This window comes from Macaca fascicularis, chromosome 7, assembly GCF_037993035.2.
Source record: "Macaca fascicularis isolate 582-1 chromosome 7, T2T-MFA8v1.1".
Taxonomy (NCBI): domain Eukaryota; kingdom Metazoa; phylum Chordata; class Mammalia; order Primates; family Cercopithecidae; genus Macaca; species Macaca fascicularis.
In genome coordinates, this window is record NC_088381.1 from 172,012,129 (window position 1) to 172,034,885 (window position 22,757).

Consider the following 22,757-nt stretch of genomic DNA (forward strand, 5'->3'; position numbering starts at 1 on the left):
CACATGAAGATTTGGGTGATAAAGGTCCTCCTCTTGCCCGTCTTCTAGGTACTAAATAGTAATCTTTTTATATTTTTAATTTACTTTTGATATTCTTTTCTACTCTATTTACAAAGAAGTGGAAACTCTCAAAATAATCCAGTGTGTTAAATATACTGACTGCAAAAAAAAGATAAAACTATGAAGTCTCCTCAGACATAGAATTCTAAAGTGTTTCAGAGAGAAAGAGTGGCTTAACTGTAACAGTATTATTAATTAAATGCTGATAAAAATCATCCTTTCAAAATTTTTCTAATTTTAATTATATATCTAAATCCTTTAATCATTAATTACACTACTGCTGTGGTTGTTAAGCAGACTCAAATGTTGCAGCAAACAAGGAAACTAGTTACCTAAAGACATCAATTAGAAAGCATCCTCAAAAATGACACTTCAACATTTTTTTCTTCACTTGTGTAAACTTGCTAAATGCCTATGTGAAATGAAGGAATCTCTAAAGCAAGACTGTCTTTGAACTGTACTGAATCAAAACAATTTAATCATGTAAAAAAAAAATTTTTTTTTTTTTTTTTTGGAGATGGAGTCTCGCTCCATCACCCAGGCTGGAGTGCGGTGGCGCGATCTCGGCTCACTGCAAGCTCCCCGTCCTGGGTTCACGCCATTCTCCTGGACTACAGGTGCCCACCACCGCGCCCGGCTCATTTTTTGTATTTTTAGTAGAGACGGGGTCTCACCATGTTAGCCAGGTTGGTCTTGATGTCCTGACCTCGTGATCCGCCCGCCTCAGCCTCTTAAAGTGCAGGGATTACAGGCGTGAGCCACTATGCCCGGCCAAAAAAATTTTTTTAATACAGACAAGGTCTTTCTATGTTGTTGCCCAGGCTGGTCTCAGACTCCTGGCCTCAAGCAATGCTACTGTCTTGGCCTCCCAAAATGATGGGATTACAAGAGTGAGCCACCCATATCCAGCCTAACATTTTACAGATAATAAATATTTTGAGGATAAAAACATACATCTAGGCCAGGCGCGGTGGCTCACGCCTGTAATCCCAGCACTTTGGGAGGCCGAGACGGGCGGATCACGAGGTCAGGAGATCGAGACCATCCTGGCTAACACGGTGAAACCCCGTCTCTATTAAGAAATACAAAAAACTAGCCAGGCGAGGTGGCGGGCGCCTGTAGTCCCAGCTACTCGGGAGGCTGAGGCCGGAGAATGGCATGAACCCGGGAGGCGGAGCTTGCAGTGAGCTGAGATCCGGCCACTGCACTCCAGCCTGGGCGACAGAGCGAGACTCCGTCTCAAAAAAAAAAAAACAACAAAACCACACACATCTATAGTGTATAGTTACTATACACACGGGTCTCACTATGCCACCTAGGCTGCAGTTCAGTGATACCATCACAGCTCAATGCAGCCTCAAACTCCTGGGCTCAGGCATTCCTCCCACCTCAGCCTCTAAAGTAGCTGGGGACTACAGGTGAGTACCGCCACACCTGGCTAAATATTTTATTTTTATTTTTTTCAAATGGAGTCTCCCTCTGTCACCAGGCTGGAGTATAGTGGCACGATCTTGGCTCACTGCAACTTCCACCTCCGGGTTCAAGTGATTCTCCTGCATCCGCCTCCCGAGTAGCTGGGACTACAGATGCCCGCTACCACACCCAGCTAATTTTTTTGTATTTTTAGTAGAGATGGAGTTTCACCATGTTGGTCAGGCTGGCTCAAACTCCTGATCTCAGGTGATCCGCCTGCCTCGGCCTCCCAAAGTCCTGGGATTATAGGTGTGAGCCACTGCACCTGGCCTTTTTAAAAAATATTTCGTAGAGACAGGGTTTCAGTATGCTGCCTAGACTGATCTGGAATTCCTAGCCTCAAGTGATCCTCCTGTCTTGGCCTTCCAGAGTACTAGGATTACAGGCGTGAGCCACTGTGCCTAGCCCTGTTATTGGTTTTTTGTTTTTGGTTTTTTTTGAGATGGAGTTTCACTCTCTATGCCCAGGCTGGAGTACAATAGTACAATCTCAGTTCACTGCAACTGCCGCCTCCCTGGTTCAAGTGATTCTCTTGCCTCAGCCTCCTGAGTAGCTGGGACTACAGGCGTGTGCCACCACACCTGGCTAATTTTGGGTTTTGTTTTTTTTTTTTTTTTTTGAGACTGAGTCTCGCTCTGTTGCCCAGGCTGGAGTGCAATGGCGCGATCTCGGCTTACTGCAAGCTCCATCTCCCGGGTTCACGCCATTCTCCTGCCTCAGCCTCCCGAGTAGCTGGGACTACAGGCGCCTGCCACCACACCCAGCTAATTTTTTTGTATTTTTAGTAGAGATGGGGTTTCACCATGTTAGCCAGGATGGTCTTGATCTCCTGACCAGGTGATCCACCCGCCTTGGCCTCCCAAAGTGCTGAGATTACAGGCGTGAGCCACTGCCCTGGCCCGTATTTTTATTTTATTTATTTTTTTGAAATAAAGTCTCAGCTGGGCGCGGTGGCTCAAGCCTGTAATCCCAGCACTTTGGGAGGCCGAGACGGGCGGATCACGAGGTCAGGAGATCGAGACCATCCTGGCTAACACGGTGAAACCCCGTCTCTACTAAAAAATACAAAAAACTAGCCGGGCGACGTGGCGGGCGCCTGTAGTCCCAGCTACTTGGGAGGCTGAGGCAGGAGAATGGCGAGAACCTGGGAGGCGGAGCTTGCAGTGAGCTGAGATCCGACCACTGCACTCCAGCCTGGGCAACAGAGCGAGACTCCGTCTCAAAAAAAAAAAAAAAGAAATGAAGTCTCACTCTGTCACCCGGGCTGGAGTGCTGTGGTGCAATCTCAGCTCACTGCAACCTCTGCCTCCCGAGTTCAAGTGATTCTCCTGCCTCAGTCTCCCGAGTAGCTGGGATTACAGGCACACACCACCACGACCAGCCAATTTTTATATTTTTAGTAGAGATGGGGTTTCACCAAGTTGGCCAGGCTGGCCTTGAACTCCTGACCTCAGGTGACCTCCCAACCTCAGCCTCCCAAAGTTCTGGGATTACAGGCATGAACCACCATGCCCAGCCTCTTATAGGTTCTTTTTATGTAACAACTCATTTAAAACTCGTAAAACCTAAGGAGGTAGGTACTACTATGACCTCCATTTTATAGATGAGGAAACTGAGACACAGAGAAATTAAGTAACTCACCCAAGATTACATGGCTAGGAAAAGACAGTGTTGAGATTCAAACCCAGATAGTCTGTTCCAAAATCTATACTCTTTACTGCCTCCCAATAGTTTTCCAAACATACAAACCAAGTATTCATAACTGAAAACTACTATAATAAAACCCCAGCCATCTATAATCCTTAAGGAATTAATTCTTATGAATGGCAGCATTCTCTGAATGGCTGGGTTAACCCTTCCATCTCAGGCAAAATCTGAAATTGTGTTGTGCATATGATGGCCACTGGCACACACGGCTATTCAGAATCTGGGGTGTGGTTAAGCCGAACTGAGTTGTAACATATATGTAAAATACGTTCTAAAATTTGAGAGACTTAGTATAAAAAAAAGAATGTAAACTACCCCACTAATGATGTTTTAATATTAACTACATACTCAAGCAATTTTTTTTTCTTTTTTTATTAAGATGAAGTCTCAATCTGTCGCCCAGGTTGGAATGCAACGGCATGATCTTGGCTCACCGCAACCTCTGCCTCCCAAGTTCAAGTGAGTCTCCTGCCTTGGCCTGCCAAGTAGCTGGGACTATAGGCACCCACTACCACGCCTGGCTAATGTTTTGTATTTTTAGGAGATGGGGTTTCACTGTGTTAGCCAGGATGGTCTTGATCCCCTGACCTCATGATCTGCCCACCTCAGCCTCCCAAAGTGCTGGGATTACAGGCATGAGACACTATGCCCGGCCTCAAGTCATATTTTTTACATGAGTTAAACATAATTTCAACATCATTCTTTTACTTTTTTTTTTTTGAGGCAGAGTCTCACTCTGTCACCCAGGCTGGAGTGTAGTGGTGCGATCTCAGCTTCCAGCACTCTCTGCCTCCCAGGTTCAAGTAATTCTTGTGCCTCAGCCTCCCCAGTAGCTGGCATTACAGGCATCTGTCACCACACTCGGCTAATTTTGTATTAGTACAGACAGGGTTTCCCCATGTTGGCCAGGCTAGTCTCTAACTCCTGACCTCAAGTGATCCACCCGCCTCGGTCTCCCAAAGTGCTGGGATTATAGGCATGAGCCACCATGCTCAGCCTCTTTTGCCTTTTTAAAGTGGCTCCTAGAAAATTTTAAATTGTGGCCGGGCACGGTGGCTCATGCCTATAATCCCAGCACTTTGGGAGGCCAAGGCAGGTGGATCACTTGAGGACAGGAGTTCAAGACCAACCTGGCCAACATGGTGAAACTCCGTCTCTACTAAAAGTACAAAAATTAGCCATGTGTGGTGACACATGGCTGTAGTCCCAGCTACTTGGGAGGCTGAGGCAGGAGAATCGCTTGAACCTGGGAGGCGGAGGTTGCAGTGAGTCGAGACCATGCCACTGTACTCCAGCCTGGGTGACAGAGCAAGAATCCATCTCAAAAAAACAACAACAAAAATTAGCCAGGGATGGTGGTGTGCACCTGTAGTCCCAGCTACTCAGGAGGCTGAGGCAGGAGGATTTTTTGAGCCCAGGAGTTTAAAGTTATAGTAAGTCTGTCACTGCATTCCAGCCTGAGCAGCAAAGTAAGACCCTATTTCTTAAAAAAAAAAAAAAAAAGTTATGTTTCTATTGCACACAGCTCATCTAAAATGTCTCCAGTTGCTGTCTACATCACTGATATTATTTACTCTTTTCTTGATGACTCAGTCATCATGAGGAACTTTAACTACTACCCTATGTGTAATTTCTCATCTGTAATTGTGACTATAGTTGGGTTGACTAAGGTCAGGCTGCCCACCCTCAGACCTCAACCTCAGGCTGTGCCTGAAGCTATACCTCTGTATGATTTCCAGCCTGAGACCGCACTCTCCAGTCTGTCTGCCAACGACTACCCCTCTAGCAACCTCAGATGCAGCTTCTAATGGCTTAGAAGCCTGGTAAATTAGAACTGTGTAACATGTAAGAATAAGTTATGTGAAGGATAGAGGAAGTCTACAAACTGAATTCAGTTTCAACGCCAAGTTCCTTGACAACTATTTTGATCCCTCAGAGACCTTTTTCTGCCTTGACTATTGTAAGGGACTACTCTCTTCAACTCCAAACACTTAAAGGTATCAATTTTAACTTAAATTGGAGCACTTTACATCTCAGCTTAAGATCCACCAGCTGGGCATGGTGGCCCATGCCTATAATCCCAGCATCCCAGCACTTTGGGAGGCCAAGGTGGGGGGGTGTGGGGATCACCTGAGGTCAGGAGTTCGAGACCAGCCTGGCCAACACGGCGAAACTCTGTCTCTACTAAAAATACAAAAATTAGCTGGGCATGGTGATGGGCGCCTGTAGTCCCAGCTACTTGGGAGGATGAGGCACGAGAATCGCTTGAACCTGGGAGGTGGCGGCTGCAGTGAGCCGAGACCGTGCCATTGCACTCCAGCCTGGGTGACAGAGTGAGATTATGTCTCCAAAAAGAAAAAGGAAAAAAAAAGATCCATCAACAGTAGTTTCAGCTTGAGAAGATGTAGATGAAAATGTTCTGGAGATAGATGTTAATGGTTGCTCAACAATGTGTACTTAATGCCACAGAACTGTGCACTTAAAAATTGCTAAAATGGTAACTCATATTTTAACTCAAAAATAATCCTTCAATATTTTCATATCTTTCTCAGGACCAGGTTCAAATTCTTATGCAGGTAATACACTTTCCTCACACCTGGCTTCTACCACTTTTCCAGCCTTGTCCCCTTCCTCTTACCTCCTTTGGCCTCATATCCTAGGCAACTTCCCTTAACACACCATGCTGATTCAGACCTCAACATTCTGAATGTCAATCCTTCTACCTGGCCAGGCGCAGTGGCTCATGCCTGTAATTCCAGCACTTTGGGAGGCCGAAGCGAGTGGATCACCTGACGTCAGGAGTTCGAGACCAGCCTGGCCAACAATGGTGAAACCCTGTTTCTACCAAAATACAAAAATTAGCCAGGTGTGGTTGTGCACACCTATAATCCCAGCTCCTGGAGAGGCTGAGGCATGACACTCGATTGAACCCGGGAGGCGGAGGTTATAGTGAGACAAGCTCGCACTACTGCACTCCAGCCTGGGTGACAGAGCGAGACTCCATCTCAAAAAAATAAATAAAAATAAAATAAAATAAAATCCTTCTACCTAAAAGTCCTTTCCCATCACCATCACTCCCTCTTCCTCAATCTTCCAAACCCCACTCAAATGTCGCCTCCTCTGTGAAACTTCCCAACATCCTGAGGTTGAGAAGAGCTCTCTGTTACTATACTCTGCTGCACCTTGTATCCTGACTTCTATCTTTTGGAACGGCATTTTTTAGCTACATGATTGTTCTCGACAATGTGAGCTCACCAGAAGCAATGGCTGACCCAACACATAAATGATGCATCCTAAAGGCGTACTGAGTTCATTCAGTAAGCAAGTACATATTAAATGCCTACCAGAGACCCACAATGTCCTAAGTGCCAAGGATACTGCAGTGGGAAAAGAAAACAAAACTGCTTTCATGGTGCTTCCACAAATAAACACCAGGCCGATATAAGTACTACAAAGAGGAACTGGCCGGGCGCAGTAGCTCACACCTGTAATCCCAGCACTTTGGGAGGCCGAGGAGGGCGGATCACTTGAGGCCAGGCATTCAAGACCAGCCTGACCAACATGGTGAAACTCTGTCTCTACTAAAAATACAAAAAACTAGCTGGGCATGTTGGCACACGCCTGTGGTCCCAGCTGCTTGGGAGGCTGAGGCACGAGAATCGCTTGAACCCAGGAGGCGGAGGCTGCAGTGAGCCAAGATCACGCCAGTGCACTCCAGCCTGGGTGACAGAGTGAGACTCTGTCTCAAAAACTAGTTAAGTACTACAAAGAGGAATAAAGCACAGGAAGGGGAGGGGTATTTCATACAAGATGGAAGGTGCCATCCAGGTAGAGACCACAAGAAGGGCTTTTCAGCTGACTGACAGACCACCGCGTGAAGTGGACCTTATTCTGGTTCTGAGTCAAGTCTGGAAAACAGAAAGTACTGCACAGGGAAGGTCAACTCTAATGTCTTTTTTTTTTTTTTTTTTTTGAAACCAAGTTTCGCTCTTGTTGCCCAGGCAGGAGTGCAATGGCGCAATCTCGACTCACCACAACCTCTGCCTTCCGGGTTCAAGTGATTCTCCTGCCTCAGCCTCCCGAGTAGCAGGGATTACAGGTACCACCAGGCCTGGCTAATTTCTTTGTATTTTTAGTGGAGACGAGGTTTCGTCATGTTGGTCAGGCTGATCTCAAACTCCTGACCTCAGGTGATCCACCTGCCTCGGTCTCCCAAAGTGCTGGGATTACAGCCGTGAGCCACCACACCAGCTAAACTTTAATTTCTAAGAAAAGCAAACTATTTTCTCTCTGTCCATATTAACCTAATAGATTTTGCAATTACCACCTAGCTATTCTCAGCACGATGGGCACAAGCATTCTGCCTCAGAGTCATAGGGTAATTGTGATCCTTTTCTGACTGAATCTTGTCTGCTAAGAAGCCTCATGGTTGCTAGAGAAAACTTAAAAGTACTCAGTAAACATTTGCCCTCTTTTTTTTTTAGACAGGATCTGTCGCCCAGGCAGAAGTACAATGGAATGAAAACAGCTCACTGCAACCTCCACCTCCCAGGTTCAAGGGATCCTCCTACCCCGGTCTTCTGAGTAGCTGGAACCACAGGTGTCATCCACCACGCCCAGCTAATTTTTGTATTATTTAGGTAGAGATGGAGTTTTGGCATGATAGCCAGGCTGGTATTAAACTCCTGGGCTCAAGCAATCCTCCCACCTCAGCCTCCCAGGCATAAGCCACTGTGCCCAGCATTTTTTTTTTTTTTTTTAAAGAGACCGGGTCTCTCTCTGTTGCCCAGGCTGAAGTACAGTGGGTGATCATAGCTCAGTGCAGTCTCAACTTCCTGGGTTCATGCGATCCTGGTGCCTTAGCCTCCTGAGTTGCTGGGTCTACAAAGGCATGCCACTATGTCCTGCTAATTTTTTTTTTTTTATTTTTTTTTTTTGAGACGGAGTCTCGCTCTGTCACCCGGGCTAGAGTGCAGTGGCCGGATCTCAGCTCACTGCAAGCTCCGCCTCCCGGGTTGACGCCATTCTCCTGCCTCAGCCTCCCGAGTAGCTGGGACTACAGGCGCCCGCCACCTCGCCCGGCTAGCTTTTTGTATTTTTTAGTAGAGACGGGGTTTCACCGTGTTAGCCAGGATGGTCTCGATCTCCTGACCTTGTGATCCGCCCGTCTCAGCCTCCCAAAGTGCTGGGATTACAGGCTTGAGCCACCGCGCCCGGCTTAATTTTTATTTTTTTAAAATATAGATAGGGTCTCACTATGTTGCCCTGTCTAGTCTCAAACTCCTAGCCTCAAGCAATCCTTCCACCCCGGCCTCCTGAAGTGCTGGGATTGCAGACGTAGGCCATGGCACCTGGCCTACTGACTTGTTTTTTTTTAAGACAGTCTCATTTTGTTGCCCAGGCTGGAGTGCAGTGGCGCAATCTCAGCTCACTGCAACCAGGCTCTTTTTGCTTCTGCCTCCCAGGCTCAAGCAATTCTCCTGCCTCATCCTCCCAAATAGCTGGGATTACAGGCGCCCTCCACCACGCCCAGCTAATTTTTATATTTTTAGTAGAGATGGGGTTTCACCATGTTGGCGAGGCTGGTCTCGAACTCCTGACCTCAAGTGATCTGCCTGCCTTGGCCTCCCAAAGTGCTGAGATTACAGGCATGAACCACCACGCCCAGACCCTGACTACTTGTTACATATAGTAACAGACAATACTCTAAGCACCTGACAATCCTAACAGCATTATGAAATATAGTGTTATTAAACCCATTTTTACAAATAGGAAAATAAGGCACAAAGAGGTTAAATAATTTGTCCAAAGTCGGCTGAGCGCTGTGGCTCATGCCTGTAATCCCAGCACTTTGGGAGGGAGAGGCAGACGGATCATGAGGTCAGGAGTTTGAGACCAGCCTAGCCAACATGGTGAAACCCCATCTCTACTAAAGATAAAAAAATTAGCTGGGCGTGGTGGTATGCGCCTGTAATCTCAGCTACTCGGGAAGCTGAGGCAGGAGAATCACTTGGACCCGGGAGGCGGAGGTTGCGGTGAGCTAAGATAGCGCCACTGCACTACAGCCTGGGCAACAGAGCAAGAGTCTGTCTCAAAAAAAAAAAAAAAAAAAAAATTGTCCAAAGTCACAGAGTTGGTAAGAGGCAAAGCCAGAATATACAGTCTCGGGTCTGGACTTGCTGATAACCACTATGCTCTACACTTTCACATCTGTGTTTCCCATCACAAATACTAGCTCTACAAAAATCTCTGTTTATACTTTGGTAATTTGTGATGTTGACTATTATTTACTGATACTATTTTCAAGAATGTCATTAGATAGAAATACAAACATGCAACTGAGTAAAAAGTGTAACACAAGAAATCAACACAGATAGAAATTACACCTCTACAAAAAGTGCACATATAAACTCTGCCAGGTGCCTGGAGCACAAAGATGGACGAAGCGAGTCCAGTCCCTGCCCTGAGAACCTTGGTCCAGTGGGCTCAGGGTGACACTCATCAGGCAAACTGGCAACACAGGGAGGACGTGTGTGGGTGCTGCAGATGCCCAGGCAGCAATCCAGAACCCACAACATTAAAGCCACTGAACATAGGCAAAAAATTTTGATTTAATATATTTATTTTACCTTAAGATTTAAGGATAACATTTTTCAGGACATGGCAGGGATCTATCTCAAGCTCCACACAGCCAAAATAAAACTCATTATTCTCGCAACCCTTTAAACTTACTCCTTCTCAAGCAGTATCTTTTATCTTAAAGGAAAGGCAAGCCTGGGTGCTGAAGCAATAAACCTGTTATCCTCAATTCCAGCTATCTCCCTCCCTCCCTCCTTCCTCTCTCACACACACACACACACTTACGTGTGCACACACGCAAGCACTCACTCCCTCACGTGCACACACTCACACGCACACATACACACACTTTCCATCCGATCTATTTACTGCCTTTCAACTGGATCTTTCTCTTCTTCAGGTCCTCAAGTCAGGCCTACAACTTTTGTTTCCTAAGTACTCTTCCTGTTGAATTACCTTTCTATCATACAAACCTGACTCTATCACTCCACTTTTTAAAAACATTTGGTGGTTTCTGACCGGGCACAGTGGCTCACACCTGTAATCCCAGCACTTTGGGAGGCCAAGGCAGACAGATCACCTGAGGTCAGGAATTCAAGACTAGCCTGGTCAACATGGTGAAACCCCATCTCTACTAAAAATACAAAAATTAGCTGGGCGTGGTGGCTCACACCTGTAGTCCCAGCTACTCAGGGGGCTGAGGCAGAAGAATCGCTTGAACCTAGGAGGCAAAGGTTGCAGTGAGCAGAGATTGCACCACTGCACTCCAGCCTCGGCGACAGAGTGAGACTCTGTCTCAAAAAAATAACATAACGGCCGGGCGCGGTGGCTCAAGCCTGTAATCCCAGCACTTTGGGAGGCCGAGGCGGGCGGATCACGAGGTCAGGAGATCGAGACCATCCTGGCTGACACGGTGAAACCCCATCTCTACTAAAAAATACAAAAAAAAACTAGCCGGGCGAGGTGGCGGGCGCCTGTAGTCCCAGCTACTGGGGAGGCTGAGGCAGGAGAATTGCGTGAACCCGGGAGGCGGAGCCTGCAGTGAGCTGAGATCCGGCCACTGCACTCCAGCCTGGGCGGCAGAGCGAGACTCCGTCTCAAAAAAAAAAAAAAAAAAAAAACATAACATAACGTAAATAAAATAAAATAAAATAAGTTAACAACAATAAAAACATTTGGTGGTTTCTGACCATCTCTACAGGATCAAGTCTAACTCTGTTATGGCGCGCGTGCACACACACACACACACACACACACACACACACACACCTCTTCACAATGGAGTCCAACATGACCTTCCACATCTTTCTTTATTCAACAAATATTTTTGAGCACCAACTATGTGTAAATCATTGGGCTAAGTGGCAGTGGTATAATGAGAAGCAAAAAGAGAGAGCTCCTGCTCTCATGAAGCTCACAGTCTAGGACAAGAAACAGAAATCAACCAGTCACACAAACAAATGTTTAAGATTACAATTAAGACAAGTACTGCAAAGACACTCCAAGTAAAATAATCTGATATTAGACAGTGGCAATAGTTGTCTCGTGCATACACTGAAAACCAATGAACTGTACACATTAAAAGATGAATTTTATAGCACATGAATTATACCATATCCCCCATCCCAGAAAAAGACACAGCAGAGTGAGCACCTCTGATGGTAGGGTTGGCCAAGGCAGAGATGGTAAAAGCTTTCCAGAGGCCGGGCGCGGTGGCTCAAGCCTGTAATCCCAGCACTTTGGGAGGCCGAGGCGGGTGGATCACGAGGTCAGGAGATCGAGACCATCCTGGCTAACACGGTGAAACCCCGTCTCTACTAAAAAATACAAAAAACTAGCCGGGCGAGGTGGCGGGCGCCTGTAGTCCCAGCTACTCGGGAGGCTGAGGCAGGAGAATGGCGTAAACCCGGGAGGCGGAGCTTGCAGTGAGCCGAGATCGCGCCACTGCACTCCAGCCTGGGTGACAGAGCCAGACTCTGTCTCAAAAAAAAAAAACAAAAAAAAAAAAAAAAAAAAGCTTTCCAGAGAACAGAGTTTACAAATAACATATTTACTAAAAATTTACTACATGCCAGGCCACTTTCACTGTACTCATGCATCTGATGCTCCTACCAACAATGTAAGGTTACTATTATAAACCAATTCAGAGGTCAGTGAGGGGTCAAGGAACTTTAAGGACAAAGAGCCCATAAATGGCAATGCCAGCATCCATATTTAAGCAGAATAAAGTGAGTGTCTGCACTTTTACCTGCTACATGTAAAGTCACCTAGGCAATGCCTATTACTCAGAACTGCTTATGATGCAATAAACAGACCACTGTATTTCCTTTTTTTTTTTCTTTGAGACGGAGTCTCGCTTTGTCACCCAGGCTGGAGTACAGTGGCGCAATCTCAGCTCACCGCAACCTCTGCTTCCCAGGTTCAAGCGATTCTCCTGCCTCAGCCTCTCAAGTAGCTATGATTACAGGCGCATGCCACCGCACCCAACTAATTTTTTGTATTTTTAGTACAGATGGGATTTCACCATATTAGCCAGGATGGTCTTGATCTCCTGACCTTGTGATCTGCCCACCTCAGCCTCCCCAAGTGCTGGGATTACAGGCGTGAGCCACAGCACCCGGCCCATTGTGTTTCATTTCTGATAAAAGAAATGCCTCGCCGGGCACAGTGACTCACGCCTATAATCCCAGCACTTTGGGAGGCCGAGGTGGGCAGATCACCTGAGGTTGGGAGTTAGAGACCAATCTGACCAACATGGAGAAATCCCATCTCTACTAAAAATACAAAATTAGCCGGGCGTGGTGGCGCATGCCTGTAATCCCAGCTACTCGGGAGGCTGAAGCAGAAGAACCCCTTGAACCTGGGAGGCGGAGGTTGTAATGAGCTGAGATCATGCCATTGTACTCCAACCTGGGTAAGAGCAAAACTCTGCCAAAAAAGAGAAAAAAAAAAACTTTCCATCTCCTTTGTCATTACAATAGCCTCTAAGGCCCTACAAGATCAATCCTACACTACTGTCTCCATCACCTGACTTCACCTCCTCCACTTTCCCCCTTACTCACTCCGCTCCAGCCACACAGGCCTACTTTTGCTTCTCCAGCATGCTGGGCATGCTCCTACCACACAGCCTTTGCATTTTCTTGAGCTATGATAATTACAATCACAACATGTGGCATAAATCATGATTCTGCTAAAACCTCAGTTAACATTTTCTCTAAACACATCAGTAATGCCACTAACAAGATCTTGTACTGAACTGTACACTAATATTTCAAATGCCATTAATTTTAATAAAAACTACCTAATTTTTCCAGTTTTATATTGTTCTATATGACATCACCAAAGATTTTCATTTTACAAAATCCAGTAACAGCAGCTTTTGCTTACCAATTAGTCTGAACAAGTGTCACACAGCTATCTTTGCAGTGAAATAAAGCAAAGCAATCAAGCCAAAAAAGTGTCACAATAGAATCTGATTACCACCATTCCTCTGTTTAGGCCTAGAACCAGTTTGTGAAATAACTATGACAACAGCATTTCAAGGCACCAAAATCCCACCATACTTTTGCTGAGAAAGTATTCTCCATCTGTGCAAACACATACAAATGCATGTTGACAACTAGTTATATAACTCCAATACAATAACTCAGTGATATTTTAAGTTCCTATTTTGCTAAAAATCCTAAGAAACTGTTAATCCTAAAACCGTTCAAAGTAGGATGATGAGAAAGGAATGAAGAAAATACATTTAACACATTTACATTTAAAACTGAGTTGTCCCCAAACTCCAGGTGGAAAAAACTACCCCTTTTTGGCAGGGTGCAGTGGCTCACGCCTGTAATTCCAGCACTTTGGGAGGCCAAGGCGGGCAGATCATTTGAGGTCAAGAGTTTGAGACCAGCTTGGCCAACATGGTGAAACCCTGTCTCTCCTAAAAATACAAAAATATTAGCTGGGCGTGGAAGCACACGCCTGTAAACCCAGCTGCTTGGGAGGCTGAGGCAGGAGAATTGCTTGAACCCAGGAGGTGGAGGCTGCAGTAAGCTGAGATGGCACCACTGTACCCCAGCCTGGGCAACAGAAGGAGACTTCCTCTCAAAAAAAAAAAAAAAAAAGAACACAATGTATTCTATATTTTGAAACAGTAGAGAGCCACTGAAATCTTCCCAACACGTAGAAATGGTAAGTGCTAGAAGCAATGGATATTCCAAATACTCCGACTTGATCATTACACGTTCTATGCAAGTAACAAAATATCACATATACCTCAGAAACATATACAAATATATCAATTAAAAAATTTTTTTTGCCAGAAACAGTGGCTCACGCCTGTAATCCCAACACTTTGGGAGGCTGAGGCAGGCATATCACCTGAGGTCGTGAGTTCGAGACCCGCCTGACCAACATGGAGAAACCCCGTCTCTACTAAAAATACAAAATTAGCCAGATGTGGTGGTACATGCCTGTAATCCCAGCTACTCAGGAGGCTGAGGCAGGAGAATCACTTTAACCCAGGAGACAGGTTGCAGTGGGCCGAGATGACGCCATTGCACTCCAGCCTGGACAACAAGAGCGAAACTCCAGCCCGGCATGGTGACGGGTCCCTGTAATTCCAGCTACTCAGGAGGCTGCGGTGGGAGAATCGCTTGAGCCCTGTAGGCAGAGATTGCAGTGAGCCGGGATCACACCACTGCACTCCAGCCTGGGTGACAGATCAAGACTCCATCTCAAAAAGAAAAAAAATTTTTTTTAAATATTGTCCTGTCTTTGGTGTTTGTTTACTGAAATCAGCTGTAAAATTAAGCTTATCAAGTCTTAATTTTAAGTCACTTAATTATTAATTAAAAAATAATAGCAAACATTTACTGAGCTCTTACTATCTGCTCTGTCATAAAAGATGCTTTGGAAATGAAAGAGTTTACTAGAAGCCTGCCAAAACAAGTGTCAAGTTGCCTCAACCTTTGATGAAGCCAATATGAATATTAGAGAACTTCATGCAAGTATCTGCTATAAATCAGCTACTGGATCCACCATAAATGCCTGAAAATTACCACATCCAACTCATTTTACAGATGAGAAACAGGCCCGAAGAGATTGAGTCCAAAGGTCTTCACTAACAGTAGGAACAAGAATCCTATTTCCAGTTCAGGGTTCTGTTGTCAATTACATGTCAGTTGTTTATTTTAAAGTGAAAAACCTATTCTAGTATCTCAAAATGTTTCTACATAGTTGGGAAGAAAATGAATACCTAGAATAAGTACATATTTAATGAAAGCTAAATATTAAAAACAAATTAATGTTATCCATACCCTGCAGTAAACATGCTGAAAGGGCTCCTAGGACAGGAATAAGTAGAATCGAAGCCACACTTCACAGCATCTAATAGAAGTTAGGTGCCCCATCGCTAACATCACCAAACACCACCACCAGAGTGCCTTCTTTTTTTTTTTTTTTTTTTGAGATGGAGTCTCGTACCGTCGCCCAGGCTGGAGTGCAGTGGCACTATCTATCTCGGCTCACTGCAACCTCCGCCTCCCAGGTTCAAGCGATTCTTCTGCCTCAGCCTCTTGAGTAGCTGGGACTATAGGCGCTCGCCATCATGCCTGGCTAATTTTTGTATTTTTATTAGAAATGGGGTTTCACCATGTTGACCAGGCTGGTCTTGAACTCCTGACCTCAGGTGATGTGCTCGCCTCAGCTTCCCAAAGTGCTGGGATTACAGGCGTGAGCCACCACACCCAGCCCATAGTGCCTTCTTTATGAAGAAAAAACACTTCAGAGCTACAGAACACTTCTTGACTCGTCGATACTCTTTTGGAAAAGAAAAAGTAACCTGGCCAGGCATGGCAGCTCACACCTGTAATCCCAGCACTCTGGGAGGCTGAGGCAGGTAGATTAGCTGAGGTCAGGAGTTCAAGACAGCCTGGCCAACATGGGGAAATCCCATCTCACTAAACATGCTAAAATGAGCCAGGTGTGGTGGCACACCCCTGTAATCCCAGCTCCTTGGGAGGCTGTGGTGGAAGAATTGCTTGAACCTGGGAGGCGGAGGTTGCAGTGAGCCACGATCTCGCCACTGCACTGCAGCCTGGGCAACAGAGTGAGATCCCGTCTGAAAACAAAAAAAAAAAGTATCCTCAGCAACATTCCCCAGCTATACCTCATCTATGCATGAAAAGTTTTACTAGCTACAAAACGTCCACACTCTTTCAAAAAGAATGATGCTGAGCCGGGTGTGGTGGCTCACGCCTGTAATCCCAGCATTTTGGGAAGCTGAGGTGGGCAGATCACTTGAGGCCAGGAGTTCGAGACCAGCCTGGTCAACATGGCAAAACCGTGTCTCTACCAAAAATTACAATAAATTAGCCAGGCATGGTGGTGTGCATATGTAGTCCCAGCTATTCTGGAGGCTGGGGCACGAGAATCACTTGAACCCGGGGGGGCAGAGGTTGCAGTGAGCTGAGATCCTGCCACTGCACTCCAGCCTGGGCGATAGAGCGAGACTGTCTCAAAAAAAAAAAAAAAAAAATTATGCTGAATCAAGGCAGTTTTCATCCTTTCTATAATCTAAATTGGGCTTTCCATTTTGACTAAACTTCTTACTTCTATCAAACTTTTAAATGCTTTCAGGCCCAGATCTTATGGACTAACTGAAAAGTATTATTTAAATGGTACCCTTTTTTCCTGGGAAAACTTTTTTTTTTTTTTTTTTTTGAGACGGAGTCTCGCTCTGTCGCCCAGGCTGGAGTGCAGTGGCGCAATCTCGGCTCACTGCAAGCTCCGCCTCCCGGGTTCACGCCATTCTCCTGCCTCAGCCTCCCGAGTAGCTGGGACTACAGGCGCCCACAACCGCGCCCGGCTAATTTTTTGTATTTTTAGTAGAGACGGGGTTTCACCGTGGTCTCGATCTCCTGACCTTGTGATCCGCCCGCCTCGGCCTCCCAAAGTGCTGGGATTACAGGCGTGAGCCACCGCGCCCGGCCCGGGAAAACATTTTTAAAATGTCATCCATTGATAAAAAGGTGAGTGACTACAGATAACCAAAAAAAAAAAAAATATACTATTTTTAAGGGAAAATTCCAAAATATAATTTAGTTTAAAAGTGGAAAGGCCAGCTGGGCACAGTGGCTCACACCTGTAATGCCAGCACTTTGGGAGGCCAAGGCGTGCGGATGAGACGGTCAAGAGATCAAGACAAACCTGGCCAACACGGTGAAACGCTATCTCTACTAAAAATACAAAAATTAGCTGGGCGTGGTGGTGGGCACCTGTAGTCCGAGCTACTTGGTAGGCTGAGGCAGAAGAATCACTTGAACCCAGGAGGCGGAGGTTGCAGTGAGCCAAGATCGTGCCACTGCACTCCAGCGTGGCGACAGAGTGAGACTCCGTCTCAAAAAAAAAAAAAAAGAAAAAAAGGTGGAAAGGCCAGGTGCAGGGGCAGAGGGGTGGGTCACACCTGTAATCCCAGCACTTTGGAAGGCTGAGGCAGGCAGATCACTCGAGCTCAGAAATTCGAGACCCACTTGGGCAACATGGTGAAACCCCATCTCTACTAAAAATACAAAAAATTAGCCATTTGCCGTGGCTTGTCTGTGGTCCCAGCTACTCGGGAGGCTGTGGCATGAGAACTGCTTGAGCCCAGGAGGCAGAGGTTGCAGTAAGCTGAGATCATACCATCGCACTCCAGCCTGGGCAACAGGAGTGAAACCCTGTATCGAGGGGGAAAAAAAAAAGTGGAAAGTCATGGCACTTTGTACAACAGCAAATAGAGGACTTCTACAGAGATTTGATTGTGTCAGATGAGAATTTGGCCAGACACTCTCATTTATTCCGAACAGCTGAGAGACTGGGCACTGTACTATACCATGTGATTAATTAAAAGTTACCACATGGCCGGGCGCGGTGGCTCACACCTGTAATCCGAGCACTTCGAGAGGCTGAGGAGGGCAGATCACCTGAGGTCAGGAGTTCAAGGCCAGTCTGCCCAACATGGTGAAACCCTGTCTCTACAAAAATACAAAAATTAGTTGGGCAGGATAGAGGGTGCCTGTAATCCCAGCTACTCAGGAGGCTGAGGCAGGAGAATCGCTTGAACTTGGGAGGTGCAGGTTGCAGTGAGCCAAAATTGGGCCACTACACTCCAGCCTAGGCAACAGAGCAAGACTCTCTCTCAGAAAAAAAAGTTACCACAGGCCAGGCGCAGTGGCTCACACCTGTAATCCCAGCACTTTGGGAGGCCAAAGTGGGCAGATCACTTGAGGTCAGGAGTTCAAGACCAGCGTGGCCAACATGGTAAAAACCCCATCTCTACAAAAATACAAAAATTAGCCAGGTGTGGTAGCACACACCTGTAGTCCCAGCTACTAAGGACGCTGGGGCAGGAGAATTGCTTGAACCTGGGAGGTGGAGGGTGCAATGAGTCAAGATTGTGCCACTGCACTCCAGCATGGGCAACAGAGTGAGACTCTGTCTCAAAAAAAGAAAAAAAAAAAAGTTACCACAGACATTATATGCTAATTGCCAATTTTCAAATAAAATAAAATATACTCTAAGCCTGTGTTGTCCAATATGGTAGCCACTAACCACATGTAGCAATTGAGTGCTGGAAATGTGCTAGTCTGAACTAAGGTGTGCTGTAAAATGCAAACTGTCACCAGATTCACACCAGATTTCAAACAGTAGCAGAAAAAATGTAAAATATCTCATTAGTGATTTTTTCTATTGATTATATGTTAAAATAATAACATTTTGGATATACTGAGTTAATAAAAGGATACTGTTAAAATTAATACTTTTTTAATTTGTTTCATGTAGTTACCACAAAATTTAAAATTGCATTTGTGGCTTGCTTTACATTTTTATTGGACAGTGCTGCTCTACACAAACTGCAAAATATGATCCAACGTTCCTTTGATTCATCATCATCATCATGATGAATACCAAATATACAATAAATCGAGAAAAATCTTATTTACATTTTTGGATACATAGTTTACATATTACCAAGTAAGAATGGCATTTCTGAAAACTCCTACTAAATTTACAACCAACTCCAACTGTGTTAATAGAGGAAGGACTCAGTCCCACAAGTAGTATTTTTAGGGATCAAGAAGGAAATACAAAAGTAAAAGCCATAAAAGAGAGTCTAAGAGCAATGCCATCTGTTTCTAAAAGGCATTTTTAAACAAAAGCAGCATTTTAAACAGATAATAGAACTGTTATTTAAAAAAACAGTATTTTATTGTTTTGAGAAATTTGAAGAAATGTCCCAATTCCCAGCTAAACAAACTTCTTAAAAAGGAAACCTGTTAAGGTAGGAACTCAAAACTCTAATCACGTGGAATAGAGGTAAAATGCCTGAATGAATCATATGGAAAATGTAAGCCAAGTTTCTTAGCAGAATATTTATAATTAAACATTATACAATGATGAAGCCAGCCAAAATATTTCTAGATATCCTTCAATGCCACCATAGTATGAACGCATCAATCAACTATTACAGGATTTAACTAAAACTGCTTTCAAAATTATGAAACACCATAATGCCTTTCATCAAAATCTAGCCAGTGAGAATTAGGGAGGGAAGTTTCCAAATGCCTTATCTTATGGCGATTAAAATTAGAAATTGAAAATTCAAACCCATATTAAGAATAATAAATATTTGTATGACATTCTGTTCAACAATCACTTTTGGAAACATCATCCTATTTGATCCTCAGGACAGCGCTCAGATATTGGTATATTTTTGTCCCTACTTTAGAGGTAATTCCAGGCTCAAAGACCTTGACTTGTTCAAGGTCACACAGCTAAAAAGTGGAAGAACCAGTGTTTCACCCCAGATCTTCTGATGCTCATCCAATTCTCTTTCCCTTACAAGACAATTATTCATTTAAAACCAAATGTTTAGAAACCCAACAAGCCTGATGCTAAAGAAAGACCTAAGGATCAAGTAGATCAAACCTTAAGACTTGGAAAACACTGAAAGCCGGCTACAAAACATGCTGGAATCCTCTAAAAACGGGGAGAAGAGATTATCAAGAAAAAGGAAATCAAAGAGGGAGAGGGGGGATCTAATCTAAATGTCCTTGGGTGCAGCACAGCAGAATGGCAATATTCAATTCAAGTAGAGAATGCAGAGAAACTGCACTTTCCTGTGAAATGTGATTTTCAATGTAGTATTGTAGGTTAAAAAAATGACTGTTATTTTACTATAAATGTGTTTGAGAATTTTACTCACTATATAGGCGCTCAGAAAACCAATACCTCTCCAGCTGGGTACGACCAGTCCCACATTTTTTCATAAGTCATGATGCTTACCTCCCAAAAAGCCAATTTTTAAACATCAGAATTCAGCATCCCCTCCTATTTAGATTATAGGTAAAGGGAAGGGTCCGTAGGACGACGGCAAATCTAATGGCCAATGTCTTTCTAGGCGAAAGCATCCTTAAGGGCAGGACAAAGGCACCACCACTACAAACGAACCTCGTTCAACCTTCAGAACACGGAGAACAAACCAGTTAAAGCAAAACGAACCAATATTGCAGATACGGGAAAAGGGAATTCCTAAGATGGCTCTCAAAATCCGTGCACTCGACACCTTCCTCAGTACAACCGCGAAGGCTACGGGAATGCGGGTGCCGAGTGTGGGAACTCCGGGCGTGGGTGCCCACCCCGTCGACTCCCAGTGCGACCCCAGGACGTTCGTTTCAGGCGGGTCACAGCTGCGCCACCCACGAGACCTGTGCCCCAGCTTCCGACCGCGCGCCGGAGAGGACCGAAGGGATGACCAGCCCCAAATGCATCTGCTTCTCCCCACGGCAGTCCCCGCGGCCCCGCGGCCGGGGAGGCCGAGCAGGAAGGGCCCGCAGGCGGCCCCGGCCCCGCGCTGACAGCCGGCGCCGCCCCCACCTGCCTGCCCGGGGGGCGCCGCGGCCGGGCGCGCCCGCCCAGCCACTTCCTTCCCCGCCCGCCCGGCCTCGCACCGGCCCGCGGGGGCTGGGAGCCGCGGGAGGAAGGAGGCTTGGCCGGCGGCCCGCGAAGGAAACCGCCGCCGCCGCCGCCCGCCCGCCAGCACCCACCGGCATCATCGCGGGGAGAGTCCGCGGCACCCTCGGCCGCCGCCTGACAGGACGCTCCGCGCTGAGCTGCGCCCGCCGCTCCGGCCGCCTTCTAAGGCCGCGCTCCCGTCGCTGTGCTCTCCTGCCCGGCCGCGGCGAGGCGGAGGCTGCGGCGGGCTGCGGCGGGCTGCGGGGCTCTCGCCGGCCCTGTGGCGGCCGCCGGCGCGCTGCGTCGCTGTCCCGGGCACCCGGCCGCCACCGCCGCCTCAGCCTCAGCCCCAGCCCGACCGCCTCCCGCCCGCCCAGCTCGCTCTTCAGCCCCCGCAGGCCCCGCCCCCAGCGCGGCGCCCCGCACGGGGCCCGTCGCCCCCTCTGATTGGCCCGGCGGAAGCGGGGGCGGAGAGAGGGGCGGGGCTTCCCGACTCCGCCCGCCACCCTCGCTCTCAGCGGCAGCCAGGTGCGTGCGCGTCCGCGCTCCCGGCGGCGGGGGAGGGGCGGGCGCGCCGTGGGCATCGGTGGCCGCCCCGGCGCCTGCGTGAGCCCCAACTAGGGGAGGCCGCGGACGGTGGGAGAACGGAGGCCCGACAGGAAATGGCCGGCCTGGGTCCCGCAGCGGATCACGGCAGGGCCGGGACTCGAACCCGGGCTCCCGGGGGCCGACTGTGGGCGGGAGCGTCCCTGCGGCGACGGCGCGCACCCGCACTCTGACCGTGGCCTGACCCCCGGCTCCCGGCGCCCCGTTTGGCTGCGGCCCAGAGGCCGGTGGGAGGGGCGCGGGGGACCCCGGAGCCGGCACGTGACCCGACGCCGCGCACTCAGAACTAGCCCCGGCCCGGCGCCCTTGGCCTGCACCTGCTTCCCGCCCCCACCAGCGTCTTCCGCGGCCGCGCCCCCCGCACCGGCTCCCGAGCCTTGGCCTTTGCCCGAACGAGCTGCCGCCTAGAAGCCTGTGCCACCTGTGCCCACCTGCGCCAGCATCCCTCGAGGTCCAGCTCCAGCGTCCCCAGGCAGGGTCCGGTCCCCATCTCCAGGGTCCAGGTCTCTCCCTGCAGCCCCGTATCCAGAGGCGCCGCCCCCTCGGTCCTGAGCGCCGTAGTGACAGAGCCCTGGGCAGGGCCCTGAGCAGACCCTCAGCAAAGGCTGCCAGGGGGGCAGGCACCCGCTCGGGGCACCCCACATGGTGCCATTCGCCCGGACCGCGGTGGAGAGCCGACAGGGGGACTGAGGTGCTCCCGGCGGCAGCACCGAACTCTCACCGGCATCAGAAGGCAAGGTCTGCGGTTGGCCCCAGACACGGAAGGCGTAAGCCGCCCTGGGAAGCGCCGGCCCCGTGGAGAAGGCCGCCGCGAGGTCAGGGTCAGTCTGGAGCCTGTCTGGTGCTCGGAGAGGCTTCTGGTTGCTGCAGAGTCGGGGCAGAGGAAGGGAGGATGCCAGGGAGCTCCCACCAGCCCATTCCTGGGGAGCCACCCCTGTCCCTCAGAGGCCACGGGGGCTCGTATTTGAGAGTGTGGACTTTCCAGTTAGACAGACTTGGTGCAGCACCGCCTCCACCACACCCTCGCCTGGGATCCTAAACAAACCGCATCTTCTCTGCATCGTAGTGTGCTTGTCTCTGTGATGAGAGAGTGTAGGGATAATAGTGCCTGCCTCGTGTGGGGGGGCTTTTTCGGATGCGAGGGATGGAAAGCTCCCAGCACAATTTGTGGCACGTGGTAGCTGTTCCATAAATAGCATTCTGTAGTTGGGCCGTGATTAGCAAGGAGGCTTAGTGTACAGACGTCCCTGGGATTTTTAAACTTATCCACACCTGGGCATGAATGGCTAATGACACCCCTCTTCTGGGAGCAGGGTTTGGAGAGAAGAGGAAGCTCTAGATAATGA

General features: G+C 47.8%; 1 protein-coding gene across 4 annotated transcripts in view; it reads right to left on the bottom strand.

Annotated features, from left to right (window-relative positions):
• The window catches only part of PPP1R13B (protein phosphatase 1 regulatory subunit 13B), a 122,892-nt gene extending 100,402 nt beyond the window's left edge, over positions 1–22,490 (bottom strand). For 2 of the 4 annotated variants that reach the window (XM_073998313.1, XM_005562324.4), the window contains exon 1: positions 20,898–21,165. Coding sequence is in view for 2 of the 4 variants with exons in the window: in XM_005562324.4 (XP_005562381.3) it covers positions 20,898–20,906 (9 nt within the window). In the remaining 2 variants the exon portion in view is untranslated. Of the gene's footprint in view, positions 1–20,352; positions 20,730–20,897; positions 21,166–21,842 lie in introns of those variants that run through there. The other 2 variants (XM_065547519.2, XM_065547518.2) reach the window with 2 other exon arrangements.
• Between the last annotated feature and the right edge of the window lie 267 nt (positions 22,491–22,757).